This window comes from Bufo gargarizans, chromosome 2 (assembly GCF_014858855.1).
Source record: "Bufo gargarizans isolate SCDJY-AF-19 chromosome 2, ASM1485885v1, whole genome shotgun sequence".
Taxonomy (NCBI): domain Eukaryota; kingdom Metazoa; phylum Chordata; class Amphibia; order Anura; family Bufonidae; genus Bufo; species Bufo gargarizans.
Window position 1 is genome coordinate 200236186 of NC_058081.1, and position 26180 is coordinate 200262365.

Sequence of the window (26180 nt, forward strand, 5' to 3'; positions counted from 1 at the left end):
AAAATTGAGGCCTGTACCGGCAAGAGTCTCTGACCCAGTGTGATAGTAAATACAAGATTTCAGTTGAATGATATCATTGTATACAACGTGTTTTTCAAGGAAGTCATAACCAGCGGAGGCACAGAAGCAAAGAACATCCTAGGGATTACAGGGCACAATCTTTGGCAGAGTCTCAATGAGTAATAGGATTGAAAAGCCTTCATGTCATTCCAAAGTTTGCTCCGGAAAACTTCCCAAACCTCTGAAGATATTTTCTGTAAGCAGGTTAAACCTTCAGTGAAGAAATAGGATTTGGCATAGGAACTGTGTTCTGGGGAACTATGTACACTGTTCATTGTTTGCAGAAGTACAAAAAAGGAAATCCAGAATCTTTGTGGTTTTCTGATTTAATACTCCACCTACAGTATTTAAGTGAAAGCTAGCTTGATAGAAAATCAGTGTAGAGTTGCATTGACTGGTAAGGAGATTGGTTGTAGAGGTGTCAGAATTGCTAGTATTAAAGGGGAAGTCCAGTCAAAATATATATATTGTGGGGTTGCGCTCTGGTAGATAGGGTAAGCGGGCGCAGTACAGAGGCAAAAGACAAGTTCTTAACGCAAAACTTCAGTGTTTATTCACACTTGAGGCAAATGCACAAAACAATGCGTTACTTTGCAGTCTTGGTGTTTACTTCACACAATGGAAAGTTCATATAAGACAAGTCACCTTGATGTCAGTTCTGCCTCCAGCAGTCCACGGCAGGCTTTAGGGGGCCTGTTTCCTCGGCCCATGGGTCTCAGCCTTCCAACCTGGCACCAAGCCTCAGATCCCAACACAGAGACACTGCTGTTGAGCCCAGCTGCAAGGTGCTGCCAAAAACCCAGACCGGCAATTCAAATCCAGTCCGGTATTTGACCTTACCTGGCTGCAAATCAGCCCAGCAGCACACTCTGGGAGGAAAATACCTGTTTTCCCAGACCATTCCCCTCACTGTGTTACAATAAATATATATATATATATATATATATATATACTCACCTAAAGAATTATTAGGAACACCATACTAATGTGGTGTTGGACCCCCTTTTGCCTTCAGAACTGCCTTAATTCTACGTGACATTGATTCAACAAGGTGCTGATAGCATTCTTTAGAAATATTGGCCCATATTGATAGGATAGCATCTTGCAGTTGATGTAGATGCACATCCAGGGCACGAAGCTCCCGTTCCACCACATCCCAAACATGCTCTATTGGGTTGAGATCTGGTGACTTATTGTCATGTTCAAGAAACCAATTTGAAATGATTTGAGCTTTGTGACATGGTGCATTATGCTGCTAGAAGTAGCCATCAGGATGGGTACATGATGGTCATGAGGGATGGCCAAATTCTCAAATGTCTGTTGAATGTCTCAACAGAAATCGAGACTCATCAGACCAGGCAGCATTTTTCCAGTCTTCAACAGTCCAATTTTGGTGAGCTTGTGCAAATTGTAGCCTCTTTTTCCTATTTGTAGTGGAGATGAGTGGTACCCGGTGGGGTCTTCTGCTGTTGTAGCCCATCCGCCTCAAGGTTGTGCTTTGCTGCATACCTCGGTTGTAACGAGTGGTTATTTCAGTCAACGTTGCTCTTCTATCAGTCGGCCCATTCTCCTCTGACCTCTAGCATCAACAAGGCATTTTTGCCCACAGGACTGCCGCATACTGGATGTTTTTCCCTTTTCACACCATTCTATGTAAACCCTAGAAATGGTTGTGCGTGAAAATCCCAGTAACTGAGCAGATTTTGAAATACTCAGACCGGCCCGTCTGGCACCAACAACCATGCCACGCTCAAAATTGCTTAAATCACTTTTCTTTCCCATTCTGACATTCAGTTTGGAGTTCAGGAGATTGTCTTGACCAGGACCACAATCCTACATGCATTGAAGCAACTGCCATGTGATTGGTTGACTAGATAATCGCATTAATGAGAAATAGAACAGGTGTTCCTAATAATTCTTTAGGTGAGTGTATATAGTGGCATGAAAAAGTTCATGCACTGCTCTCTTTTGAGGTCTGTCTTCAGATTTCCAATTATGTTTAGATCAGGGGACTGTGAGGGCCATGGTAAAACCTTAAAGGGGTTGTCTGAGTTATGAAAAATAAATATATAGCACTGAAAATCTGATGGGCAGCAATATATAACTAAGCTAAGCAAGTTTCAGGCAAAAAATATATATATATTTCCTCTTTTCCCTGGTTCTCTTCTGGCCCTTGTTTACATGCAATAACAACAACCTCAGCCCCTCCCCCTGCACTGCTAAGGGAGTGGCTACAAGTGCGGCCCTGAGTGCTGGGAGAATCAGCAGCATCTTGTATGTGTAGAACTACAAGTCCCAGCTGTATAATGACACTGCTAGGGGAGTGGCTACAAGAACTGCCCTGAGTGCTGGGAGAATCAACAGCAACTTGTAAGTGTAGAACTACAAGTCCCAGCTGTATAACAACACTGCTAATACACACAGAATCTTCCTCCTACCTTCTTGTGCAATGATCTCTCTAGTCTGAGTTAATTGTAAAGTTGTTATATTTGCCCAGTTAGGAACATAGAAAGAACAAAAAAATAACTCGGACAACCCCTTTAAGCTTCTGCCTTTTGAGGTAGTCTATTGTGGATTTTGAGGTGTGTTTAGATTCATTATCTATTTGTAGAAGTCATCATCTTTTCAACTTCAGCATTCTACAGTTGGTTTTATGTTTGCTTCTAGAATTTGCTGGGATTTCATTGACTCTATTTTTCCCTCTACCCGTGAAATGTTTCCTGTGCCATTGGCTGCAACACAAGCCCAAAGCATGATTGATCCTCCCCATGATTAATGGTTGGAGAGATGTTTTTTTTCGTGAAATTCTGTGCCCTTTTTTCTCCAAAGATAACTTTGCTCATTCTGGCCAAAAAGTTATATTTTAACCTCATCGATCCACAAGAGTTGTTTCCAAAATGCATCAGCATTGTTTAGATTTTTTTTTGCAAACGTCTGCCGCTGAATTTTGTGGTGAGGACGCAGGAGAGGTTTTCTTCTGAAGGCTATATTTGTGCAGGTGTCACTGAACAGTAGAACAATGTACCACAACTCCACTCCAGAGTCTGCTAAATCTTCCTGAAGATCTTTTGCAGTTAAGTGGGAGTTGTGATTTGCATTTCTAGCAATACTACGAGCAGCTGTCTCAGAAATTTTTCTTGGTCTTCCAGACCTTCTCTTGACCTCCACTGTTTTCTGTAAACTGCCAATTTTTTTTTTTATTACATTTCAAACTGTTGAACTGGCAACCTGAAAACGCTTCCCTATCTTCTTATAGCCTTCTCTACTTTGTGAGCCTCAACCATTTTCCTTTTCAGAGTGTTAGGCAGCTGCTTAGAACAACCCATGGCTGCTGTTTTGGGACAAAGTTAGAGGAGTCTGGGTATTTATAAAGATTTGAATTTTGCATCAAGTGGCCTTTCCCAACAATGATTTTGAACAAGGCTATTTAAGGTCTGAGACCTCGGTCAAATCACCTTGTGTTCCCATACTTTTGCGAGGTACTCATTTTCCTTTTTTTACTCTAAAATTGTACAAAACCAAAATAATACACCCATATTATCAATGCTAGTTTTACATCTGCAAGAGCTATTCTGGCAAAGAACAGCCTGCCGGAATTCTCCGGATCTGGTACTGTTCACCAGCCCCATACTATGCTGTCCGCATCAGTATGTCTGTTCCTTAGCACGGTAAAAAAAAAAAAATAGAACATGTGCTATTATTGTCCGTTTTAGGCATTGTTATAAAACACATACGGTCGTGTGCATGTAGTCTTATACAGAGAATACTATCAATCACAGATAACACCTCCCCCGTGTACAGTTATCAGTGACTGACAGCTATCTATGTATACACACTTACACAGAGAATGCTGTCCATCACTGATATTTCCTCCCCCTCGATACCAACTAACTTTGGCACTTCGAAGCCCATACATTCTAATACTGTACGGAAACTAATCTCCGTACAGTATTATTCCTAACGAATGAAGCATCTGAAGCTCGCTTCGCTCAACACTACTATCAATCACTTATAACACCTCCCCTGTGTACAGCTATCAGTGACTGACAGCTATCTCTATACACACTTACACAGAGAATGCTATCAATCACTGATAACACCTCCCCTGTGTACAGCTATCAGTAACTGACAGGTATCTATGTATACACAATTACACAGAGAATGCGATCAATCTCTGATAACACCTCCCCCGTGTACATCTATCAGTAACTGACAGGTATCTATGTATACACACTTACACAGAGAATGCTATCAATCATTGATAATACCTCCCCATGTACAATGAAGTCAGACAAAGCAGATATAGGTATGCATAAAATACCAGTGTTACTGAATCTTTGCCCATAAAACTATATATCAATCTGCTCAGCTCCTTCTGCTGTGTAGCTTACAGCCTGCAGATTACACTGCATTTTGTGGTGACAGGTCCTCTTTAATATTCAATAATGCAAAGGACCTAACATCTGAGGAAATCTTTGATGATACATGCAGTTACAGATAAACAGGGGTGTAAAACAATAAAAATTATTCAGAATTCACATTATTATCTAGATTTCAACAATGTAGCCCAGTGTTGTAAGGCAAGAGTGATAGCCGTTGAGCCACAGGGCTGCTTTAGTTATTCAGTTCTTTGGACATTATCTGGGATTCAGGATGGGTTGATTTAAAGGAAGCATATAGTAGCAGATCTTGGAACTTGTCCAAAATGAAATGAAATGTTCCTGATGTCTCTTGCCCTAAAGAAACCTTTTGTAGTTTGCTCACTTCCTCTGAATATGCCATGATAGCTTGCTTTGACTTGCAGGCTAATTTTACATGGTCGACAGTGGTTCAGAAAAATGGTCCACACTGATGGCCATGGTTCATCTGACCTGAACTCACTGCCTCATAGTGAAATGCAGCTGTGAAGAGGACTTTTTGTCCTGGATGACTCTCACCCGTGTGAAATTAGTTAAAGAGGTTGCCCCATCAGGACAGAAGCTTTCCATACGCGCTAATAGCGGTCTTCTTGGGATTCCCTTTATAAGGCTCCTTTCACACTAGCGTTCGCTGGTCCGCTCGTGAGCTCCGTTTGAAGGAGCTCACGAGCGGACCCGAACGCAGCCGTCCAGCCCTGATGCAGTCTGAATGGAGCGGATCCGCTCAGACTGCATCAGTCTGGCGGCGTTCAGCCTCCGCTCCGCTCGCCTCCGCACGGACAGGCGGACAGCTGAACGCTGCTTGCAGCGTTCGGGTGTCCGCCTGGCCGTGCGGAGGCGTGCGGATCCGTGCGGATCCGTCCAGACTTACAATGTAAGTCAATGGGGACGGATCCGTTTGAAGATGCCACAATGTGGCTCAATCTTCAAGCGGATCCGTCCCCCATTGACTTTACATTGAAAGTCTGGACGGATCCGTCCGAGGCTATTTTCACACTTAGCTTTTTTTTGCCATTTTAATGCAGACGGATCCGTTCTGAACGGAGCCTCCGTCTGCATTATTATGCGCGGATCCGTTCAGAACGGATCCGCCCGAACGCTAGTGTGAAAGTAGCCTTAGCCAAGGCAGAGATCCACTGCAAAGGTTGGTCCTTGCTCTTAAGGACTTATGTATCACATAGTCACCCATTTAATGTCACATTTTCCCCCTACAGTGAGCGATGCTGCAGAAATGGACATCTGACTGCAGCAGCTTCGTAAGGGCATATTTAGACATTATGGTTGTGCTGTGTGAAACTGCATACTACATGACCACAAATTGCGGCGGTTCTGCACGTCTCACAGGTGGAGCTCAGTAATGGTAAAACCATGGCACAACCGTTTTGAAGCTAAAACCAGGAATCGATTGAAGAAAGTGGAGGTTATATCTCCTGTTATGATCCACACCCGATTTTGGCTTAAAAAATCCAGAATGTGTGGTAACACCCTAAGGCCGAATGCACACGGCCGTGGAACACGGACGTGAGCGGTCCGTGGTATCCCGGCCTGGATTCCTGCTGACAGCAGGAGCGCACAGCGTCATTGGTTGATATGACGGCATGCGCTTCGTGCCACCGCTGCACTACAGTAATACACTCGTATTGTGTATTACTGTAGTGCAGCAGCGGCACGAAGCGTACGGCGTCATAGCAACCAATGACGCCTTGCGCTCCTGCACTCAGGAGGAATCCAGGCCGGGATACCACGGACCGCTCGCATCCATGTTCCACGGCCGTGTGCATTCGGCCTAACAGATGGGGGTTGCAGCTGATGGACATGCCCTGTTCAGCTAATTTGCAGCCGGTCCTCATTTAGAGGGGGAGTTGCTTGAAATGGGCCAACCCATTTAATAAGTTCTTAAAAGGGTTTTCCTATGAAACATGTATTCACTGCTGTCTTCCCGCGGATCACAACAACTGGGCCCCATGTTCCTCTTCATGAATGGTGCAAGCATGACCTGCTTATCCAGTCAGACAGGAACGAGACCCCCGTTTTCCTGTAAGATCAGACACATCCTGTGTGTTTCCTGGGACAACCCCTTTAAAGGGGTTGTCTGTGTTCAGAGCTGAACCCGGACATACCCAGAATTTCACCCAGGCAGCCCCTCTGACAAGAGAATCGGAGCATGAAATGCTCTCCTTTGCCCCTCGCTTAATCGCGCTGGGCAAAGGCATTTTCAGGTGTTCCGGTGACAAACCGGGTTCTCCTTAGGGCTGCCAGGCAGAGGCTTCCACCCAGCAGTGAGCCCCGTGTCCTCACCAGCACTGATGGGCGGGCTTTGGCGCTGCCCTAACTTGTAAAAAGCCCGCCCATCAGAGCCGGTGACGTCACCGAACACACTGCAGGGCGGAAGCCTCCGCCCAGCAGTGTGTCATGGTAAATAAAAGAGCCCTTGCCCTGCACAGGATCGCATGACATGCTCCGATGCTAATATTAGAGGGGCTGCATGGGTGAAATTATGGGTATGTCCGGGTGCACAACCGCTTTAAGCACTCGAGTAAGACATACAGTTGACGTGGACATAGAAGAAGGAGGATGTCTGTTTTGACACATCTGTTTTGGAGGAGATTGATGCTAATCTGCAAACCACAAACCAGCAACCTTTTTTTTCCCCTGTATTCACTTTCTCTGTGAGGGGAAAGGAAATAAGATATTAGACGTATCCCGTGCTGTCAGGAAGGTTTATTGTTGGACATAGTTTATGACCTTATTTTAGAATTGCTAGCTCTGTATTCACCTTCACGAGACTATGACAGGAGGTTGGCTTGAAATGAGTTCTGCCAGTAGCATGGAAATCTCCTTTATCGAAACTGTCTAACAGAACAAGAGGCTTGGCTGCAGTTTACAGCCACCAATCAGAACTCAGCTTTCATTTCATAACCTCCTCTAGAAGAACGAAAGGACCATTGTGATTGGTCGCTACAGGCACAGACAGGTTTTTAGGTCTTTTGTTAATTTCTTGTACAGGATTCTGATTTGCCCTGTTCTGTAGTTTATCAAATTTTCGGGGCTACAATTTCCTATCTGTCATGTGGTTCAGGTTGTCTTCCAAATATTCACTGGGGGATATCTAGTTCACAGGCTGGTCTTAATCCCAACTGTGCTGGAATGCCACGTGACAAATTTATTAATACAGTTATAGCATTTTTTTGCCTGTCCACGGGCCAGAAAATCACGTCTCCATCTGCCGTGATCCAGTTTCTGGTGTAAATTACAGTCAATTGGTCTGAGGCTCCCCCCCCCCCCCCCTCCTCTAAGCCACACCCTCTTTTCAAGAAAAGTAGTGAGCGTGGCCGAAAAAGGCCAAAAGTCAAATATTTTTCCGCAAATGAAGGTTATGATAAAAACTTGCAGTGGCAGTGCTTGAATGTGAAGCCATTGATAAATTCCCCCCATTGACAACAGATGTGATATTGTATGTGATACGCACAATGGGGGTCAAAACAGAGGGTAGAAAATGATGAATGAGATGGCATGCGTAAAAGTTGCAGATTGCGGCATAAAGAAGCTTTTTATTTCGTATTTTTTTTATACGTATTTTATACGTATTTATTTTCTTCGTATTTCTGTTAGTAAATGACCCCCAATACTTCACTTGCTTATTTTACTTCACATTAATTTCCATAAGAAGTATGTTGTCCTGATTCATTATGCTATATTATTTTATTTTAAAAGGCTGCTATGAGAAAACAATTAAATCAAATGAAAATTAACATTTTTGATACACAGTAATCTATGAAAATGTGAATAATTGGTGTTGACTTTGCGCTATCGTTCTTCTTTTAGTTTACAGTCCACAAGGCTTTAGAGTTGAAGAGCACAGGAACATTTGCACCACAATCAGCCCCATCCCTGCCCTGTCTGGACATCCCTGTAGTGTTTCTCGACCCATTGTCGAAGCTGCGAAAATCTGTGGTCTCTTGCAAGTTGGACCCTGCCGGGGGAGGGAGGAGCAGTAGTGATCTGGACCTTTCAAACGTGAGTGCTGGAAAATTGGTAAGGACATTTCATCTTTTTTTAATTTGTTCTGAATGAAAGTCAGCGATGCGATGCCAATGAGAACATAGGAAGGGAATGTGCCAGCTATTGTCACTTGCCCCAGGAGAGCAGCTCAGCTTTGGAAACTCAGAGGCGCTGTGTGTGATGGCACAGTGTCCTGTCCTTCGTTCCCTCAAGGGATAAGGCACTGGCAGAAGTGGCTGTTCTGACTGTATGTCGCCAGCATTAGTCTTCAAGACCTCAGCAGGTTGCCATATAAAGTAGTGCCTGGAAACTCTACCACCAGCGTATGAATGGTCTGCAGTCCTGTATGTGTGCCTGATGTTTGAAATCCTCAGCATCTATAGAAATACTGCCATATGATGTCATAAAATGGGAGCGTTAGGCCTCATGCACATGTTCTATTTTTTTGTCTTGCGGGGGCACAGACTGAAATGTCATAGAATCGCTTCCATGGCCTTCCACTCCGTTCCTCCGCACCGTATAATCCAGATTGCGGAACCATTTAAGCGAATGGCTCAGCATCCGGGATGCGGTGAGCATACGGCCGATGCCCGTATATATTACAGACCTGCTGTTTGCAGGCCTCAATACGGGCACCGGCCGACAACCGGCTTGTGCATGAGCCTTTATAATGTGTTTCAGAGGCAGTGATTGGGGCGCAAGGCTGATTTGTGAGTTTGACAGTAAATAAATGAAAGGTTGTTCGCATTGTGGTGGATGGCGTGTTTGATGAATCGGTTCTTCTGCCAAAAACGGAAGATTGGTCATGTTGGACTAGATTATGTCACCTAACATTGTCTTTTTCTTATCTGTCAAAATGTTTCTTCTGGTGGTGTGCTTTTTCAGAACAGGTAAATTCTTCTCCTCATTGTAGTAGCAGATGTCTAAGGGTTAAAGACGAACCTTATAACCTTCCCTGTTTTTTTGGTACATTGAGTCATTTTGTGTGTAAACATTTGCTTTCTTTTTCATTTTTAAGCAAATGCATGTGTCGCAGTTTTCGTAGCAGTACATTTATAATGATATAAAATTCATACTGTATTTGTTAGCTAGTCTCTCAACGCAATATTGGTTTGATGGGATGTATACTGTAGGCGGTCATTCTTCATTTGATCCAGTTGGGGACATATACTGGAGTATGCTAGGCCAGACCCTTTAAATAGCATTGTCATTTACTTTTAGCCAATGTGAATAATGGCATTCAAGTACACACTATGGGCCACTAAGAATTAAGGTGGCCTCATTGCCAACGAATCACAAGGGTTCTTTTATTTAATTAACTGCTTTGGGGGAATGGAAGCTGCACTGTGATTGGTTGCTTTGGGCAGTAGGGCCTGTTTTATACTTAGTTTCTAATTGTGGAGAGCACCAGAGCTGAGATCAGGACTCTTGGAGGCAATCTAAGTAATGTTCCCTGGGAAAGGCGATCTTCAGATCTCTCTTCTTCTCAACACCTAACCTTTTAGCAGGTCTTACAACATGAATAAGGATCTTAGCCAAACCAAGAGTCTTCTCCAAAAGGAAAACTCATCTTCATCAGTATAGAGCAGGATGCTTATTAGAGGGGTTTTCTGGGAGTTTAATATTGATGGCCTATCTTCAGGGTAGGTCATCAATATCTGGTTGGTGGGGGTCAGACTCCTGGCACCCCTCAGATCAACTTTTTAAAGAGGCTATGCCGCTTCCTAAGCCAGTGTTCACATAACCTAGTCCCATTCCAGTGGGCTTGGTCAGCTGTTAAGTGTTGTGGCCTCTTCAAACAGCTGATTAATGCTGGTAATGGGTAACCCCACCGAACAGATATTGATGGGCTATCCTGAGGATAGATCATCAATATTTTCTTCCTAGAAACCCCCTTTAAGGAGCTTAAAATTTATCTCCGTATTCAGTGTTTTAACAAAGTTGTAATCCCACTAAAATTAGAAAAAAATGCATCTTTTTAATAGTTGTAAAAAAAATGTTTTGAAATATAGAGGCTTTATGAATCATAATCCAAGTATGAATATGTTCTGTTCTTTTGTGCTTATTAATATGCAAACTCATTGCATAGCAGAGCAACTGCATGGTCCTCTTGTAGCATGTGTGACTGGTGATCGTCATGCCCTGCATGTGCTGTAGCATTTTGCTTGCAGGTCCTATGAACTTTTGCTGAAATTTTTTGTTACATCCCATTTATATGAGGCCACTTTCACACTCGCGTTTGGTGCGGATCTGTCTTGTATCTGCACAGACGGATCCGCAACGATAATGCAAATGCTTGTATCCGTTCATAACGGATCCGTTTGCATTATTCATAAAAAAAAAAGTCTATGTCAAAACGGATCCGTCTTGACTTACATTGAATGTCAATGGGGGACGGATCCGTTTTCAATTGCACCATATTGTGTCATTGAAAAACGGATCCGTCCCCATTGACTTACATTGTAAGTCAGGACGGATCCGTTAGGCTCTGCATCGTCAGACGGTCACCAAAATGCTGCAAGCTGCGTTTTAGTGACCGTCTAAAAAACGCAACGGAGGCCAAACGCAGCCAAACTGATGCATTCTGAACGGATCCTTATCCATTCAGAATGCATTGGGGCTGAACTGATCCGTTTTGGGCCGCTTGTGAGATCCCTGAAACAGATCTCACAATCGGAGACCCAGAAACGCCAGTGTGAAAGTAGCCTAACCCATAATAAAGTTGTCTTTGCAGTTGACGTGTGATAGTCTAATGGCTTTAGCGCTCTGTACAGTGGAGGAGCCATTGGATGACGTGGGCATGTGCAGTCATCACGATTGACACATGCCCAAAGCTGAATCGTGGCTGTATTGTCATTATTGTGCTCTGTGATTGCTTTATATCCAGTAGAAGTTAAAATATGAATGGATTTCTTCAAGTGGAACATGATACCTAGGATGCCTGCATTGCTGCCATAGCTTCCATCATTCTTTGTGATATTTCAGTGATGCGCATTTCAGGAGGAGAGAGGTCACTTCTTGTACTAATCTCAGAATAAATGGTTGTTTCATCATTATTATACTCACAGGAGAATGGTGGACGTTATTCGATCTGACACTGGACGCAGGGAGTTGCGGCTGCACGCTGGGCAGTTGGGTTGCTGAGGCATCAGTTCAACACTCAGCGAGGGGACTTTCACACTAGCGTTATTCTTTTCCGGCATTGAGTTCCGTCACAGGGGCTCTATACCGGAAAAGAACTGATCAGTTTTATCCTAATGCATTCTGAATGGAGAGCAATCTGTTCAGGATGTATTAGTTCAGTCTTTTTTACTTTTCAGGACGGAGATTGCAGCATGGTACGGTTTTCTCTCCGGCCCAAAAAACTGAACACTTGCCTGAATGCCAGATCCGGCATTTTTTTCCATAGGAATGTATTAGTGCCAGATCCGTCATTCAAATTGCTGCATTGACAGATCCGGTATACCGGTCTGCGCATGCGCAGTCCTTAAAAATGTAAAAAAAATAATAATAATACCGGATCGATTTTGTCCGATGACACCGGAAAAACGGATCCGGTATTGCAATGCATTTTTCTGACTGATTAGGCATTTTTCTGACTGATCAGGATCCTGATCAGTCTGAAAAATGCCTGATCAGTCAGAAAAAATGACATGCATTTGCATACAGTTTGCCTGATTAGGCAATGGAACTGCCTGCCGGAATCAAACAACGCAAGTGAGAAAATACCCTAAGACCCATGCCCAAAGCCCGCTGGATGTTACCACCCGACTGCCTATCGTGCAGTTGTGTTTCTCTACATTTAATGTCAGATCGGAAAGGAAAGTACACCTGGACAATCCCTTTAAGGCTTTATCAATAGTGATTATGAGAATGTACGGACCCTAGCACAACCATACTTCTAATACTGTCGGGGTTCTTTTTTGTTGCTTGCATATATATGACATTTCTTATTCCTTTTTGGTGGTCCTGATTTATTTTTCATTGTTTGTGCCTTCTATTTTACTCACAGTCTATGGCAGAGGTTCTTGCCAAAAAAGAAGAGCTTGCTGATCGTCTGGAGAAAGCTAATGAAGAGGCCATAGCCAGTGCTATCGCAGAAGAGGAGCAACTAACGAGAGAGATTGAGGCGGAAGAAAACGACATTGAAATAGACAATGAATGCGAGTTCTCGGTGCGTTCTGCTTATTGTACATCCGCCATTAATATCGGTGCTCGGTAACACTGATCGCAGTCATAGTTCTTACGTTTAAAACATTCCATTATACGTATTGGTCGTACGTACCGTAATTGCAGAGCTTTCTGATAATGCACAAAGTCTCTAACAGCAGAATGCGAGCCGTCCTAAATAACGGCCTGCATTGTTCTGAGATTATAATATCCCATGACCCTGCAAGGTTTATCAGATCACTCCTGCCTATAAAAGGAATCATTCATATAACATGTTTATATGATGACATATGGGCAGTCAATAATTTTGTTCCTCAAAGAGCCTCTGTCAGCAGGATCAATCCTGTTAAACCAGGCATACTGCCTGGTAGGGTTGATCCTGCTCATTTTTAAAAGGTATACCTGTCTTGTGAAAAACAATTGTAGCGTTTTAGAGAAAAAAATTCTATTAGGGTGACATTTATCAAATCAAATACATCCGTTTTGTGCCTTAATAATGTCACAAGTTATTCAGTCGACTCTGGTGTTTTCTGCGACATTTGGTGAGCCTCGCCACTTTTCATATGGTTAAGGATATTAGTAAGATTAGACCTGGGTTATGGCGCATTTACTATGTGCATCTTTGGCAAAATTCACAACTCCATGCCTGACAACCCCCTGGTGTACTTTTACACATAGAGGTGTAAACCACATTGCAGTTACGCCAAATATATTAAGGTGTACAATTTTATATATTTGGCGCAGACAGACTTGAAACTGACACAGAAATGACCACAGATAAGTAATGTCCACCTTTATGCAAGTTAGGCTACTTTCACACTAGCGTTTTTGCCGGATCCGGGAGGGTTCGTCAAAAACGCTTCCGTTACTGATACAACCAACTGCATCGGTTATGAATGGATCCGGTTGTATTATTTTTAACATTGCCAAGAAGGATCCGTCATGAACTCCATTGAAAGTCAATGGGAGGACGGATCTGTTTTCTATTGTGGCAGATTGTGGCAGAGAAAATGCATCCCCATTGACTTGCATTGTGGGTCATGCTGGATCTGTCTTTCTCCGCATCCCAGGATGGAAAGCAAAATACAACATGTTGCGGTTTGCTCTCCGGTATGGGAACGCAACTAAACAGAAGGGAATGCATTTTGGAGCATTCCGTTCAGTTCAGTTTTGTTCCCATTGACAATGAATTGGGACAAAACTGAAGCGTTTTTTTCCAGTATTGAGCCCCTATGACAGATCTGAATACCGGAAAACTAAAACGCTAGTGTGAAAGTAGCCTTAAGGGTTATTCCTCAGGATGGTGGGGCCCCTCACCTTTCCAGTGCTGTCCTCGCCCTTGGCACTCTGAAGACCTAATCTGCATGAAGAATAAAAGCCTTCTTTCCTGAGAACGCTGCAGCTGATTTTCACAAGACAGTCATCATTTTAATTAGCAGGATCAACCCTACCCCGCAATATACCTGGTTTAATATGGTTGATTCTGCCGACAGGCGCCCTATAAATATTTGCTCCCATTTCCACTGTATACACATTATGTGCTGTAAAAACACTGGAATCCTGGCAGAAACCTAATGTTTGAAAAGCGGATCCAGAGCCATCCATACAGGAAAAAATGCATATAGCTATTGATTTATGGTAGCCGTTGTTCTTAAAATGATACAGCCATGCAAGCCAGGATCTTCTACAGTTTTGGCTTGGTCTTTATAGTCACAATTTCTGCATATTGTAAATAATTATGTACCGTGTTTATATTGATTACGTTCATGTCGCTTTGTTTCAGGCTAGTGTGGGCAGTGGAAGTTTGTCATTTAGTGGCATGTCCATGGACTGGAATGAGGTTTTAGCAGATTACGAAGGTATGGAAAGAAAACTTTTAAAGACTTTTTCTCGAATGCCGCAGCCTGCCTGAAATGAAAGATTCATACGTACCTGCTCCCTACTGCTCCAGTTCTCCCCACTGGCTTCTGCTTATCCATGTTCCGGTCGCGAGACTGTTTACATCCGATTATGCATGGGCATGGTCACTTGTTCCACTGCAGCCAATAACTGGTATCAGCAGTGATGTGCCACTTGTTATTGGCTGCAGCTGAGCATGTGACTATGCCCATTCTGGGGACCAGAACATGGACACACCGGAGCCAGCGTGGAGGACAGAAGTGGAGGATGCACCTGCTGCAGGCATTACAGAAAAAGTCTTCCCTGAGAACGCCTGTCCTCCGTATGTCAACTGTTTACTACGTGCACTGCTAGGCTGAAAAGGGGATTTCCAGAGCATCTCCTACTAATCGTCAGTGTAATTCACAGATAGAAAATGGATGCCGTCTGTCTTCTGTCAGTGGTTTTCATGGGCTCATAGACTTGAATGGATGTGTATGGTCTGCTACACAGACCAAAGTAGTAGATGCTTCAATTGTTTTCCTACAGAATGTGTGAATAAACACATAATATGAATGGATGATTCGGAGGTCTGTGGAGAACATGGACAGCACACATCCATGAGTCACTGATGTGTGAATAGTCCCCTAGAGACAGCGTCTGTATTTTTTAAATTTGGTGGATCAAAGAGCGGTGGTTCATAAGTGCGTTTCTTCCTGAGATCCTCACCAATTCCAAAAATGACATTATTCCTAGCAGTTTGTTCTGATCTTCTTGAATGTATGTATTAGAGGGCTGTAGTAATCTGTAGATCTATGCATGGTCCTGGTCCGGTAAAAACTGGGTGACTCCAGCTTATGAGCATTGGAAAGCAGGGATGGCCAACCCCTGGCTCTCCACCATGCCCTGCTGTAGGCAGTCTGGGCATGCTGGGAATTGTAGTTTTACAACAGCTGGAGAGCCTCAGGTTGGCCATCCCTGTTGTAAAGGATAACTTTGAAAATGTATCTGAGATTTCAGTGTACATATAATTAAAAGCTTTTAAAGTATTAAGACAAAACCTACCCCACTGGCTAGAAGTTCCTCCCAGTCACTCTTCCTCGGAAGCACTGTGTATAGTATGACGAGGCAGAGCTGGGAAATTAGAATAGTAGTGTTGTATGATAACACTAGGAGAACCCTGTCCTTGTGTACATGTTTGTTTCAATGCCTGCTTCATTTTGTAGCACGTGAGTCTTGGAGACAGAACACATCCTGGGGAGACATAGTAGAAGAGGAACCATCTAGACCACCAGGTCATGGAATCCATATGCATGAAAAGTTGTCTTCACCTTCCAGAAAAAGGTCAGCTTCCTCTACAGTAGCCTAGACATCACACATGAGGTAATCTTGTGGACTGCAGCTGTCACTCGGTAGTTAAAACCACTCAGGCCTACAAGAAGTCTCGGAATACCGTAGCCCAGGCCTAAAGTGACTTTTTATTCAGAGTGCGAATGAGATTTGTTTAAATCTCGTCCACTTTGCTGCTACTGTGAAAAGCTGCAGATGTGTGACCGTACACTCAGCATTGCTTATAGTACAGTAAGACCTCTGTGTATTGTGTCATTCTAATACAGTCAAGCTTCCTGAGTTGTGGTCTGGTTTAACATCCCAATTGACATTTCCTTTGCAGGACAATCGCGGAATCCAAAAAGAAGCACGAAGAGAAACAGCTAAAAGCACAACAGTTGAGGGAGAAGTTGCGGGAAGAGAAATCCCTCAAGCTTCAGAAACTTTTGGAAAGGGTGAGTAGGGGGGTTTCACTAAAATTGACCATTAGAAGGAAGTAATTAATCTATGAGAGTATTTTAAAAAGCAAAGCACGCTCTTCTCTTATCCATTGTGAGCATGGGAAGCATCCATTGAAGTCTATGAAGATGTTTGCATCAGTATTACATATTCTTCAAATTCAGTTGCCTCCCTAGAAATAATCCATCAGCTTTACAGATCTGTGACACTGTTCACACACACATGCAAACTGCCATATGGACATATTGCTGCTTTGTATTACGTACATTTTCTATTACGCTAGTGTGGAACAGGCCTTATAAGTATTATCCCTGTACTGTGACATCACTGTGTGTATATGCCAATACTGTGACATCACTGTGTGCACCATGCCTATACTGTGACTTCAGTGTGCACATTATTCCACTATTATTACATCACCACGTACATTATCCCTGTACTGTGACATCACTGTGTGCACCATGCCTATACTGTGACTTCAGTGTGCACATTATTCCACTATTATTACATCACCACGTACATTATGCCTGTACTGTGACATCACTGTGTGCACCATGCCTATACTGTGACTTCAGTGTGCACATTATTCCACTATTATTACATCACCACGTACATTATGCCTGTACTGTGACATCACTGTGTGCTTTAGCCCTGCTCATTAGGAAGACCAGTTGTAAGCTTTTCTGAAAAGGTTGCTGAAAGTGGTGATTTTCCCATGGGGCCCCATGGTTACTTGTTGCGCCCCTGATCTTTACTTAAAGGGGTTATTCAGCAAATGATAATGTTGACTAGCGATGAGAAAAGCGAGCTTTGTATGTTACAAGGTACCGAGGTACTAGTCTGAACCGAAGCTGAGGTCGGTGTCAAGTTTTAAAGTGGATTTCCACTTTAAAAATCAACTACCAAAGTTATTCAACTAAGTCACGCGCGACTTTGCGAATAACTAACTTCAGATTAGATCAGAGCCCATACATTCTACTACTGTACCGAGACGGATCTCCGTACAGTATTAATCCGAAGTTTTGAATGAAGCGACTTCGGATGTAGCCGACGAAACTTGCTTCACTTATCACTAATGATGACCTATCCCCAGGTTAAGACATCAATATCAGATCAGTGGGGTTCTGAGTCCCGGCACTCCCGCTAATCAACTGTTTGAGAGAGCCGCTGCACTCCCCTGAGCTCTAGGGAGCACAGTCGGGTCCCAGCAGCTCACCAAGTCATTGCCCGTACATAGTACCGCGGCTATGCTTGCTATTGCAGCTCAGTCACATTCACTTCTATGGAGTTGAGTTGCAACTAGGACACGTGACCGATGTACGGTGACGTCACATGGTCTAGGAAGAGGCCACGGTGCTCACGGAGCATCAGTCTCTTCTAACAACTGATTGGAGGAAGCCCCGGGTATCAGACCAATGCCGATTTGATATTGATGAACGATCCTGAGGATAGTCCCTTTGTAGTAGTCTTCATTTTTTGTAATGGAGATGTTTTTATTTCATAGGAAAAAGATGTGCGAAAATGGAAGGAGGAATTACTTGAGCAGAGGCGCAAAATGATGGATGAGAAGCTTCTTCATGCAGAATTTCAGCGGGAGGTTCAGTTACAAGCCATTGTGAAGAAGGCTCAAGAGGAGGAGGCCAAGGTATGTCTCTTGGTAGTAGTGCACTTAGTGTAACATATAAAATATTCAATTTCAGGTGCAGTATTATAGAGACCTTGTCTAGATTATAATGTTCTAATACAACAATATGCTAGTCTAAGAAAGGAGATGGTTGAAGTGTTAGATGCCAAATGTACTAAAATGCTCATGCGTATTAATAAATATGGTGAATTTGTGGCTATCCAAGAGTCAGAACATGAAATAGCAGGCGTAGATTGGTGCCAAAATTAGTTTTTCTTACTCTGTCTTTTTAATAAATTAGACTAAAACTTGGAGGCCACTCCTACTCCTTGTTGACCATTCCCACCTTTCTTTTTCTTTTTTTTTGGCAAACATCATGATTTGTCAATTCTTTTTTTGCAGTTTACACCAGGGTATAACGGCCAATCAGCTGTTTGCAGTAGCCATTGCGAGTGAATAGGAGCTGAGGTGCAGTACTCTTGCACGGCCATTACACAGTGGAGGAAGCCTTCTGCTTCCAGCTCCATCACTGTTGTGTTTCTGGCACTTGTGGCTGCCACAAACGGCTGAGCTGTGGGGGGAGGTGTTGGACCCCCACCAATCTTTACCGTATTAATTCTGAGTTTTGCTTTACAGGTAAATGAGATTGCCTTTATTAATACCTTAGAAGCTCAAAACAAGCGCCATGATGTCCTAGCTAAGCTAAAGGAATATGAACAACGGCTCAATGAGCTGCAGGAAGAACGTCAGCGTCGTCAGGAGGAGAAGCAAGCTCGTGATGAAGCTGTGCAGGTAATATTTGTTAACAAACAGCTAATAGTTTTTCAGATACATAAACTAGGAGCATCTGCCAGCATCTATTTTCTGTATTTTATGCTCAGGAACGCAAGCGAGTGCTAGAAGCAGAGCGCCAGGCTCGTGTTGAGGAGCTGTTAATGAAGAGGAAAGGGCAAGAAGCTCGAATAGAGATGCAAAGACAAGAAAAGGAGCGAGCGCGAGAGGATGCAGCTAGGGAAAGGGCCAGGTAAGGTAGCTCCTGGTGGTCTCACCCTAGACTTAGTTTTTTTTCTTTATTCTCTGCAGAAAGCTCTACACTTATTTCTGCACTGCTCTGACATGTATTTTTGAATTTATGGTATTTTCCAGAATGGTTGATATTTACGGGATGTACATCCTGCTGCTAAATTATTGCAATACACTAGCGTGCATAAGAAGCTGCTAATTGACCTCTGGGCTTACCTTAGACTGCCTGGAGTTGCCTCCTTCCTGGATTTTATAAATTAGCCCTCTCTACATGTGATACCTAATGAAAGAATCATACCTGCACCCTGCCTTTCCATTCCATCTCCCTGGTTCCATTCCATGATCTTCCCCAACTTATTTACATCTAAATGGTATACAGACCGGGTCATGTGCGCCTATGTATGCGTGTCCAAGCACAGACGTGCCACTTGGGATCACATCATTGCCAAGCGGCGCATGTGACACCATGTGTATCCCAACCAGGAGTAAAGAAGCTCTCGGGTTCAGAAGAATGCTGAACTAAGCCAGGGCTTCGGAACGAGCAGGTGAGTATTATTCTTGCATTAGGTATCACATGCCAAAAGGGCTAGTTAAAAAGTGTCAAAAATCCTGGACTACCTCTTCAAGGTGGCCATACACATTAGGAGGTAGCTTGATCGTTGAACATCTGTTGTCTGGTGAATGATCGTCTTGCTGATGCAGCCATATTCAAGTGTATATATCGATATTGAAGGTTATGGCAGGTTTACACGGCTTGATAGTTGGGCAGATTATCAGGGCTGAACATTCCTGGGAACGCTCGTTCCAGACAGTCTACCCGTCTAAAGGTGCAGCCGATCACCCGCTGACCTGATAACCTGTTCGGGAACCCTTTCTTCCCGATAGTCGGCTGCCCCTCTGCCCGTGTAAACCCACCATTACAGTTTTTCAGACTCTCCAACCCTATCCTATTACAGTATACGACCAGCCTTTGAAATATTTTCAGTAGCCAAACTTTGCTATCATGTTGCGTCTAGAAATTATAGTCGGTGCATATTCTTTTCCCAGTGTCCATCTGCTGACAATTAAATTTCACTGCAAAAGTGACAGTATAGTGAAGTATTGAGCTGTGCTTGGGGAGCAGTTCGGTATCCGGAGTGCTAATAGGACTTTAGGAGCCATTAGAGAGAGGTTTAGACCGCATGAGGCTCTTCTTATGGAAAATGTGACGTCTTGTAGCCATAAATATAAAATTACATCACTGATTTGCAAACTCATAAATCTTTTTGCAGGCATAGTGTAGATAATTCACAAATTGGAGAAATAATTGTTGAACTGTTTCTGATGACTGCTATATTGATTTATAACCTAGGTAGCGGTGGGTTTGCTTGTCCATGGTTTAGTTTAGTTTTTTTTTAATTAGTTTTATAAAGTTAAGATGGAAGCAACTCAGATTTACTGTCTAAGACCTAAAGATTGATGGATTAATGTCTCACTCATCTGCTGGTAGATAGGCACATGGTGCAATTTATTTACTCTCAGTGTACTGGCCAGCATGCTAACAGTTTGACTATTATATCTATGAGGAACATGAATGAACAAAGAATTCGTTCTGTCAAGCCTGAGATTATATTCCAGGGGTTGTCCTGTGAATTATGGAAAAACGAAAATGTTATATAGTACATGACAGTCTCTTTGTAACAAACTTAGAACCAGTCCTGCACCTCACAGAGATCTGCCCATCTATTGCTCTGCCAGATCTATTTCAAGCTGGCAGCTCATGGGTGTGTCCTTTCCACTGCAGCTGGTGGCAGTTAAAGGGTTAACCTGAGTGAGCTGGACAGAGAATTTAGAAAAAGGGCAAACAGCGGGTGGCGCTATACTAATAGATTTCAGCAAATAACTGAATTACAAAAGCATTTAAATCCAGGTGCTGGGTTGAAAAATATAGAATATCTTTAAGCAATACATTGAAGCTATTCATATTGAGAAAGTCCAAGGTATATAGTATATATCAGTATATAGAAAAAGTATCAGTGCATAGAAAAAAAACTAATGGATTATCACAAAGGGGTTCTGCAGTTTTTTTTATCCAGAGGATTGATCATCAGCATCTGATCGCCGGTGGTCCGACACCTACTGCCAGCGCCGCTGCTTTCTTAAACATCTGATTGGCGGGAGTCCCGGGTGTCGGACCCCCGCCGATCAGATGTTGATGATCTATCCAGAGGAAAAAACTGCAGAACCCCTTTAACTGTGAAGTTCAAATATATTTTGATTCCTGGTTCTTAAACTTTGCACATTTAATGTCTTCTAAATCTTGACTACTGCTGGAAAGTGCACACAATGTTTGTGATTTCTTTATGGTAGCTTTTCTTTCCTTTGCACATAGGTTCTGTATAGCACCTATAAATATGCCTGGCAGCAAAGTCTTTAGCATTACTTTCAATTACTGTCTCCCGAATCCCCCCTTCCCCACAACTCTTCCATACACTTTCAGTTCTGCCAGACATGTATGGATATGCAATAGAGAGAGAAGAGAAAGCTGCTGCCAGCGGCTGGTTATCTCCTGAGAGTACAAAAGGATTGGGTGAAAAAATAATTTTGCCAGATCCTTCTTTCCCGTATCATAATCTGTTGGGAGCTCCCATACACATTAGGTTGTTGGCCGAACCCGCCATTCATCACTGACAATACACTAATTTGTATGGGGGCTTTTACTATGGCCATTCATCCATGGTGACAGCAGTCTTCATGGACTTCAAATGTTCTTGCACATATTGTATGCACCGTGATGGCCAAGCGCCATTTGCTACCCAATTTGGGATTTGTCCAGCCTTGCAGTAGCCTATCTGTGTTTTTGTAGCAATATACCAGCATGACTGTAAAATAAAATACCTTATTAATTTGTGTACCCAGGTTCTTCTGATCTTTTTTTGCTTGTGTAAATATTAAAAGTGATATCCACATCACTACACTTATCCAGCATGGAAATCCAGTCCATAAAGAACCAGATGAACAGTTTTCATGCTGATCTTGCCTCTGTACGATAGTAGTGGTAGTCTGGGCCGAAAATAGTGAATGCAGCAAGTCAACAAAGAGCACTCCCCATCACTGACAAAGCTTTCCGCTCTAGGGTGGGTTCACAAGGGGAGAAGAGTCTGCTGTGGATTTGCCATTGCAAAAACTTTCCAAAATTGTACCTTTGCATAGCAAGGGTTGAAAGCCGTGGGTAAAACCCCCAGCAACAGTTTAAGAACCCCACAGTGCAAGTTAGTTAACGTTGCAGGTTTTCTCTACAATGTGTGGATGAGATTTCTAAAATGTCTTCCACTTTGTGCTGTAAATGCTGTGGATTTATGCTGTGCAGGTCCACAGCATTTACTCCATGTGTGAATCCACCCTAACAGGGCATACATTTTGAAAAACATATTTTTTAAAAGATGGCATCAACCGCAGGGGTGGACTGGCCATAGATCCTACAAGGAATTTTCCCAGTGGGCGGATACCCTTAGGGCCTCCTGAGCCCATTTCACTGCCTCTGACCAGGTACATCCTACTGAAGGAGCTATAGGAGTCATTATTAGAGAAAGTCCAGGCAGCATCCTGAAGGTAGGGCTGGCCTGGTGTTGTGTCCCACATCTCACCTAATCCCCATGTTCCATATCCAAATTAGATGTTACAAGGTTAGATATTACATGGCAGATATTGATGGGCACTACAGAGGGAGGTACTTTGTGCTGCCCAATGGTATTTAGTTCTGTGGTATGCAGGGACAGTAGAAGTAGGCGGGGCCAGCAGTACCATACTGCAGCACAAAATACCGCCCCAGTGCAAATACCACAGTGCAGCACAAATTACTGTCGCCCTCCCCACAGTATTTAACTGTTTGACCATCCTGAGGATGGTTATACAGTTGAATTCAGAAGGGCACCTGCAGCCATTGGTTAAGTGTATAGGTACCTGACGCTCCTGCATTAAATAATGCTGAGGGCATCAGGCCATTATGTACCCAGCTGACAGCCATGAGGAGGCAGCCCTTTGGGTATTGGCCCACCAGGAAATTTCCCTGTAGGGTCTATGGCCAGTCTGCCCCTGTTTAGGGGAGTGAATCACACGGGTTGCGTCAAAATATAGAGAATAAGAACAGCAGAGCCTTTTGCGGGAGGTCGTGAATGTGGAGACCTCACATCCAGAATGTATTACTGGGTGGGATGCAAACATATGAGAATTGCCTCAAACTAGGAACAGAATATCAGGGATCTGAAAAATTAATAAAAATAATAATTAACTCAATATAACCACGAACGTGTGATGATGTGTTTGTAGACTTTAAAACTACAAAATCATGTCCACATGTGAGCCTGTGCTTTAACATCATTGCCTTTCAGCATTTTGGTTCATGTGTTGAATTGAAATAATAGCATCAAAGACTTCTTTTCCATTCTTTGAACAACTATAAAGGAATGATACCACATATATAATAGAAATGAATACCCCACTCCTACTGCCTGTGCCTATGAAGGAATTATGGGGCACATTTATTAAGACCAGCGTTTTAGACGCCGATCTTAATAAAGCGCTAAACTGGCGATGGATTTGCCGAAGTTATGTGGAGACGCATCCAGCGCCAGTTCTAAATGGAAGACAGCTTCATAGCTGTCTTACATTTAGATTATTTTCTATGCCTGAAACGGGCGTAGAAAATAGTGAAGGAGACGGGCCTGCCATCCCTTCCCTGCCCATGCCATGCCCATTATTTTAGACCTGGCGTGAGCGGGGCAAAGTTGCAGATATCGGTGCAGCTAACCATTGCACCACTATCTGCTCCTGAAATACGCGTATTTCAGCATAGTAAATGACCCCCTATGTACCTATAGCAGTTAATACAATGTAGGTCGTCCTAGAGAGGCATTGTCTTCCACTATATCTCATATTTGAGTGCCATTCTACCCATAGTCCAGCTTCACATTCAAGCCTATTTGGCCAATCAGAATAATTACTGACATGAACTAGCTTACATTGTGAGCTGCACAACGTCCTGTCCTGTCTTCTTTCTGTTCCGTTCATTAATCACTGATCAATGTCACATCTGAATTAAAGGGACAGAGAAGAAAGATTGGCCGCTCTGACAGCAGCACAGCAAGAGGCTATGGAAGAACTGCAAAAGAAGATCCAGCTCAAGGTTGGTATTCTAGGACTCCGAGGACCTGCAGTCACATTTGTCAGAATATAATAATTATACCTCATGTGGAGGGTTAGGTAGAATTAAATTAAGATACCTATGTTTTCTATTTAGTCACAAATTATGGCCTGGGGTTCTTTTTTTTTGTATATGTTACGTGGCAGAAGGAACCATTCAAAGCATTCTCTTACCTAATTTCGGAGCCTAGAAAGCAAGATATTGGGACAGATAAGCTGGATGTAGCCCACCTAGTTTGTGCAGGGAGGACAGGACATGTCATTTAGTCTATTGGAGTAAACCACCTCTGAGACCTGAAGCTTTCAGTCAGCACCCCACCCCAAATGATTCCTGTGCCTCGGGCCAGTCTCTCCCTCTCTAGATGTAATCTGTGAGCAGAGCGCTCTCCAGCAGCCTCCTGTGTTACTGCTTCACCGCATCCTGGCTTTAGAGTCAATTAGCATTGTGAGACTGCAGATTACGGCATGACCTCTCTAATACGACTCACTTTTCCCAGCTACAAGCCCCCTTTATACCATCAGAGGAGCATTCTGGTTGTGATTAGAGGCATCGGGATAGCATGCAGTCCTGTGGAGGCAGCCTGTCTGTTTCGAGTGCCTCTGTGTTTTCTGGTGGAGCTTACAGAAATCATATATCTCTCGAGTTGGAGATAGTGACTACATGTTGCATTACTTAGTTTGTAGTTTCATATACAATGCACATATTATTTAGGACTTCAGTGGTACAGAATCTAGCTTATAGGAGAATGGGCTTTTTATCTAGGAATTTTAATTGAATTACGCATGGTTGATCTAGTTCTTCTTCATGCAGTTGCTATAAAGAGGTCTACAAAGAGAAAACACCAAAATCCAAGTATAAAAATATAGGATATCTCATTAATATGTTAGAAAAAAAATAATCAATCTATCTCTACACAACATAGTTAGTCCTTCTAGTGTAAGGCTACTTTCACACTTGCGGCAGAGTGATCCGGCAAGCAGTGCTGCCTGCCGGATACGGCAATCTGCATGCAAACGGACAGCATTTGTAGACCGATCCGGATCCGTCTCACAAATGCATTGCAAGAACGGGTCGGTCTGTCCATTTGTCATATGAACAAACAAATCCATTTCTATTTATAATTTTTTTTCACATTTTTACCGGTCTGCACACTGGCCTCTTCCTAGGCCAGTGACTTTACGTTCATCGGTCACTTAGCGTAGGCACTGTTTAAACATCCTAGTTAATTCTTAGTGGTAATAATGTATCATAAGCTCACAATCTCACAGCTCTTATTTGTAAAATTCAGCATGATGAGGGTGTTCGCAGACACCTGGAACAGATTGAACAACGGAAAGAAAAAGCTGCGGAATTAAGCAGTGGAAGACATGCAAACACAGACTATGCACCTAAACTTACCCCATATGAACGGAAGAAGCAGTGCACTCTTTGTGGAGTAATGGTAAGTCTTATCCCCTTCGCGTAACCCATAATACATGTACACTGCAATAGGAGGTTCTTTGCTCAGAGTACTGTGGTACAAGCTCAGGAGCTGAACCCATGCTGTCTGCATTGAGAACAGCTGTGTCCAATCCATGGTAACTAGAGGCCTGAAAATAGCCAGTGTTTCCCATCTAAGGAAGCCTATTAGTTCTAATAGGCTAACTATCATTATAAAATTTATCTCACACGGTGAACACTGCAACTAGAGATGAGCAAAGTGACTTCGGAGGCTGCATCCGAAGCTGCTTCACTAAAACATTTGTTATAATATTGTATGGAGATTCATCTCTGTACAGTATTAGAATGTATGGGCTCCGATGAGCCGAAGTAAGTTATTCACAAAGTCGCGTGGTAATTGATTATTGCAGTGAAAAACCTTTGAACCAAATTCAGCTTCGGTTCCAAAGTACCACTCGGAACCAAAGCCAAATTCGGTTCCAAGTTTTGAAGTGGTTTATCTCTGTTGTAACTTGTAATCAATTACCAAAGTTATTCAACGAAGTCTTGCGCAACTTCGTGAATAACTTACTTCGGCTCATCAGAGCCCATGCAT

General features: G+C 43.2%; 1 protein-coding gene across 2 annotated transcripts in view; it reads left to right on the top strand.

The window, feature by feature from the left end:
* The window catches only part of SCAPER (S-phase cyclin A associated protein in the ER), a 284324-nt gene that overhangs the window by 104972 nt on the left and 153172 nt on the right, over positions 1–26180 (top strand). The window contains exons 9-18 of one of the 2 annotated variants that reach the window (XM_044279884.1): positions 8304–8513; positions 12493–12654; positions 14434–14509; positions 15755–15872; positions 16201–16312; positions 17821–17961; positions 18577–18732; positions 18822–18964; positions 24046–24127; positions 25434–25586. In XM_044279884.1, coding sequence (XP_044135819.1) covers positions 8304–8513; positions 12493–12654; positions 14434–14509; positions 15755–15872; positions 16201–16312; positions 17821–17961; positions 18577–18732; positions 18822–18964; positions 24046–24127; positions 25434–25586 — 1353 coding nt within the window. The remainder of the gene's footprint in view (positions 1–8303; positions 8514–12492; positions 12655–14433; positions 14510–15754; positions 15873–16200; positions 16313–17820; positions 17962–18576; positions 18733–18821; positions 18965–24045; positions 24128–25433; positions 25587–26180) is intronic. The other variant, XM_044279885.1, reaches the window with a different exon arrangement.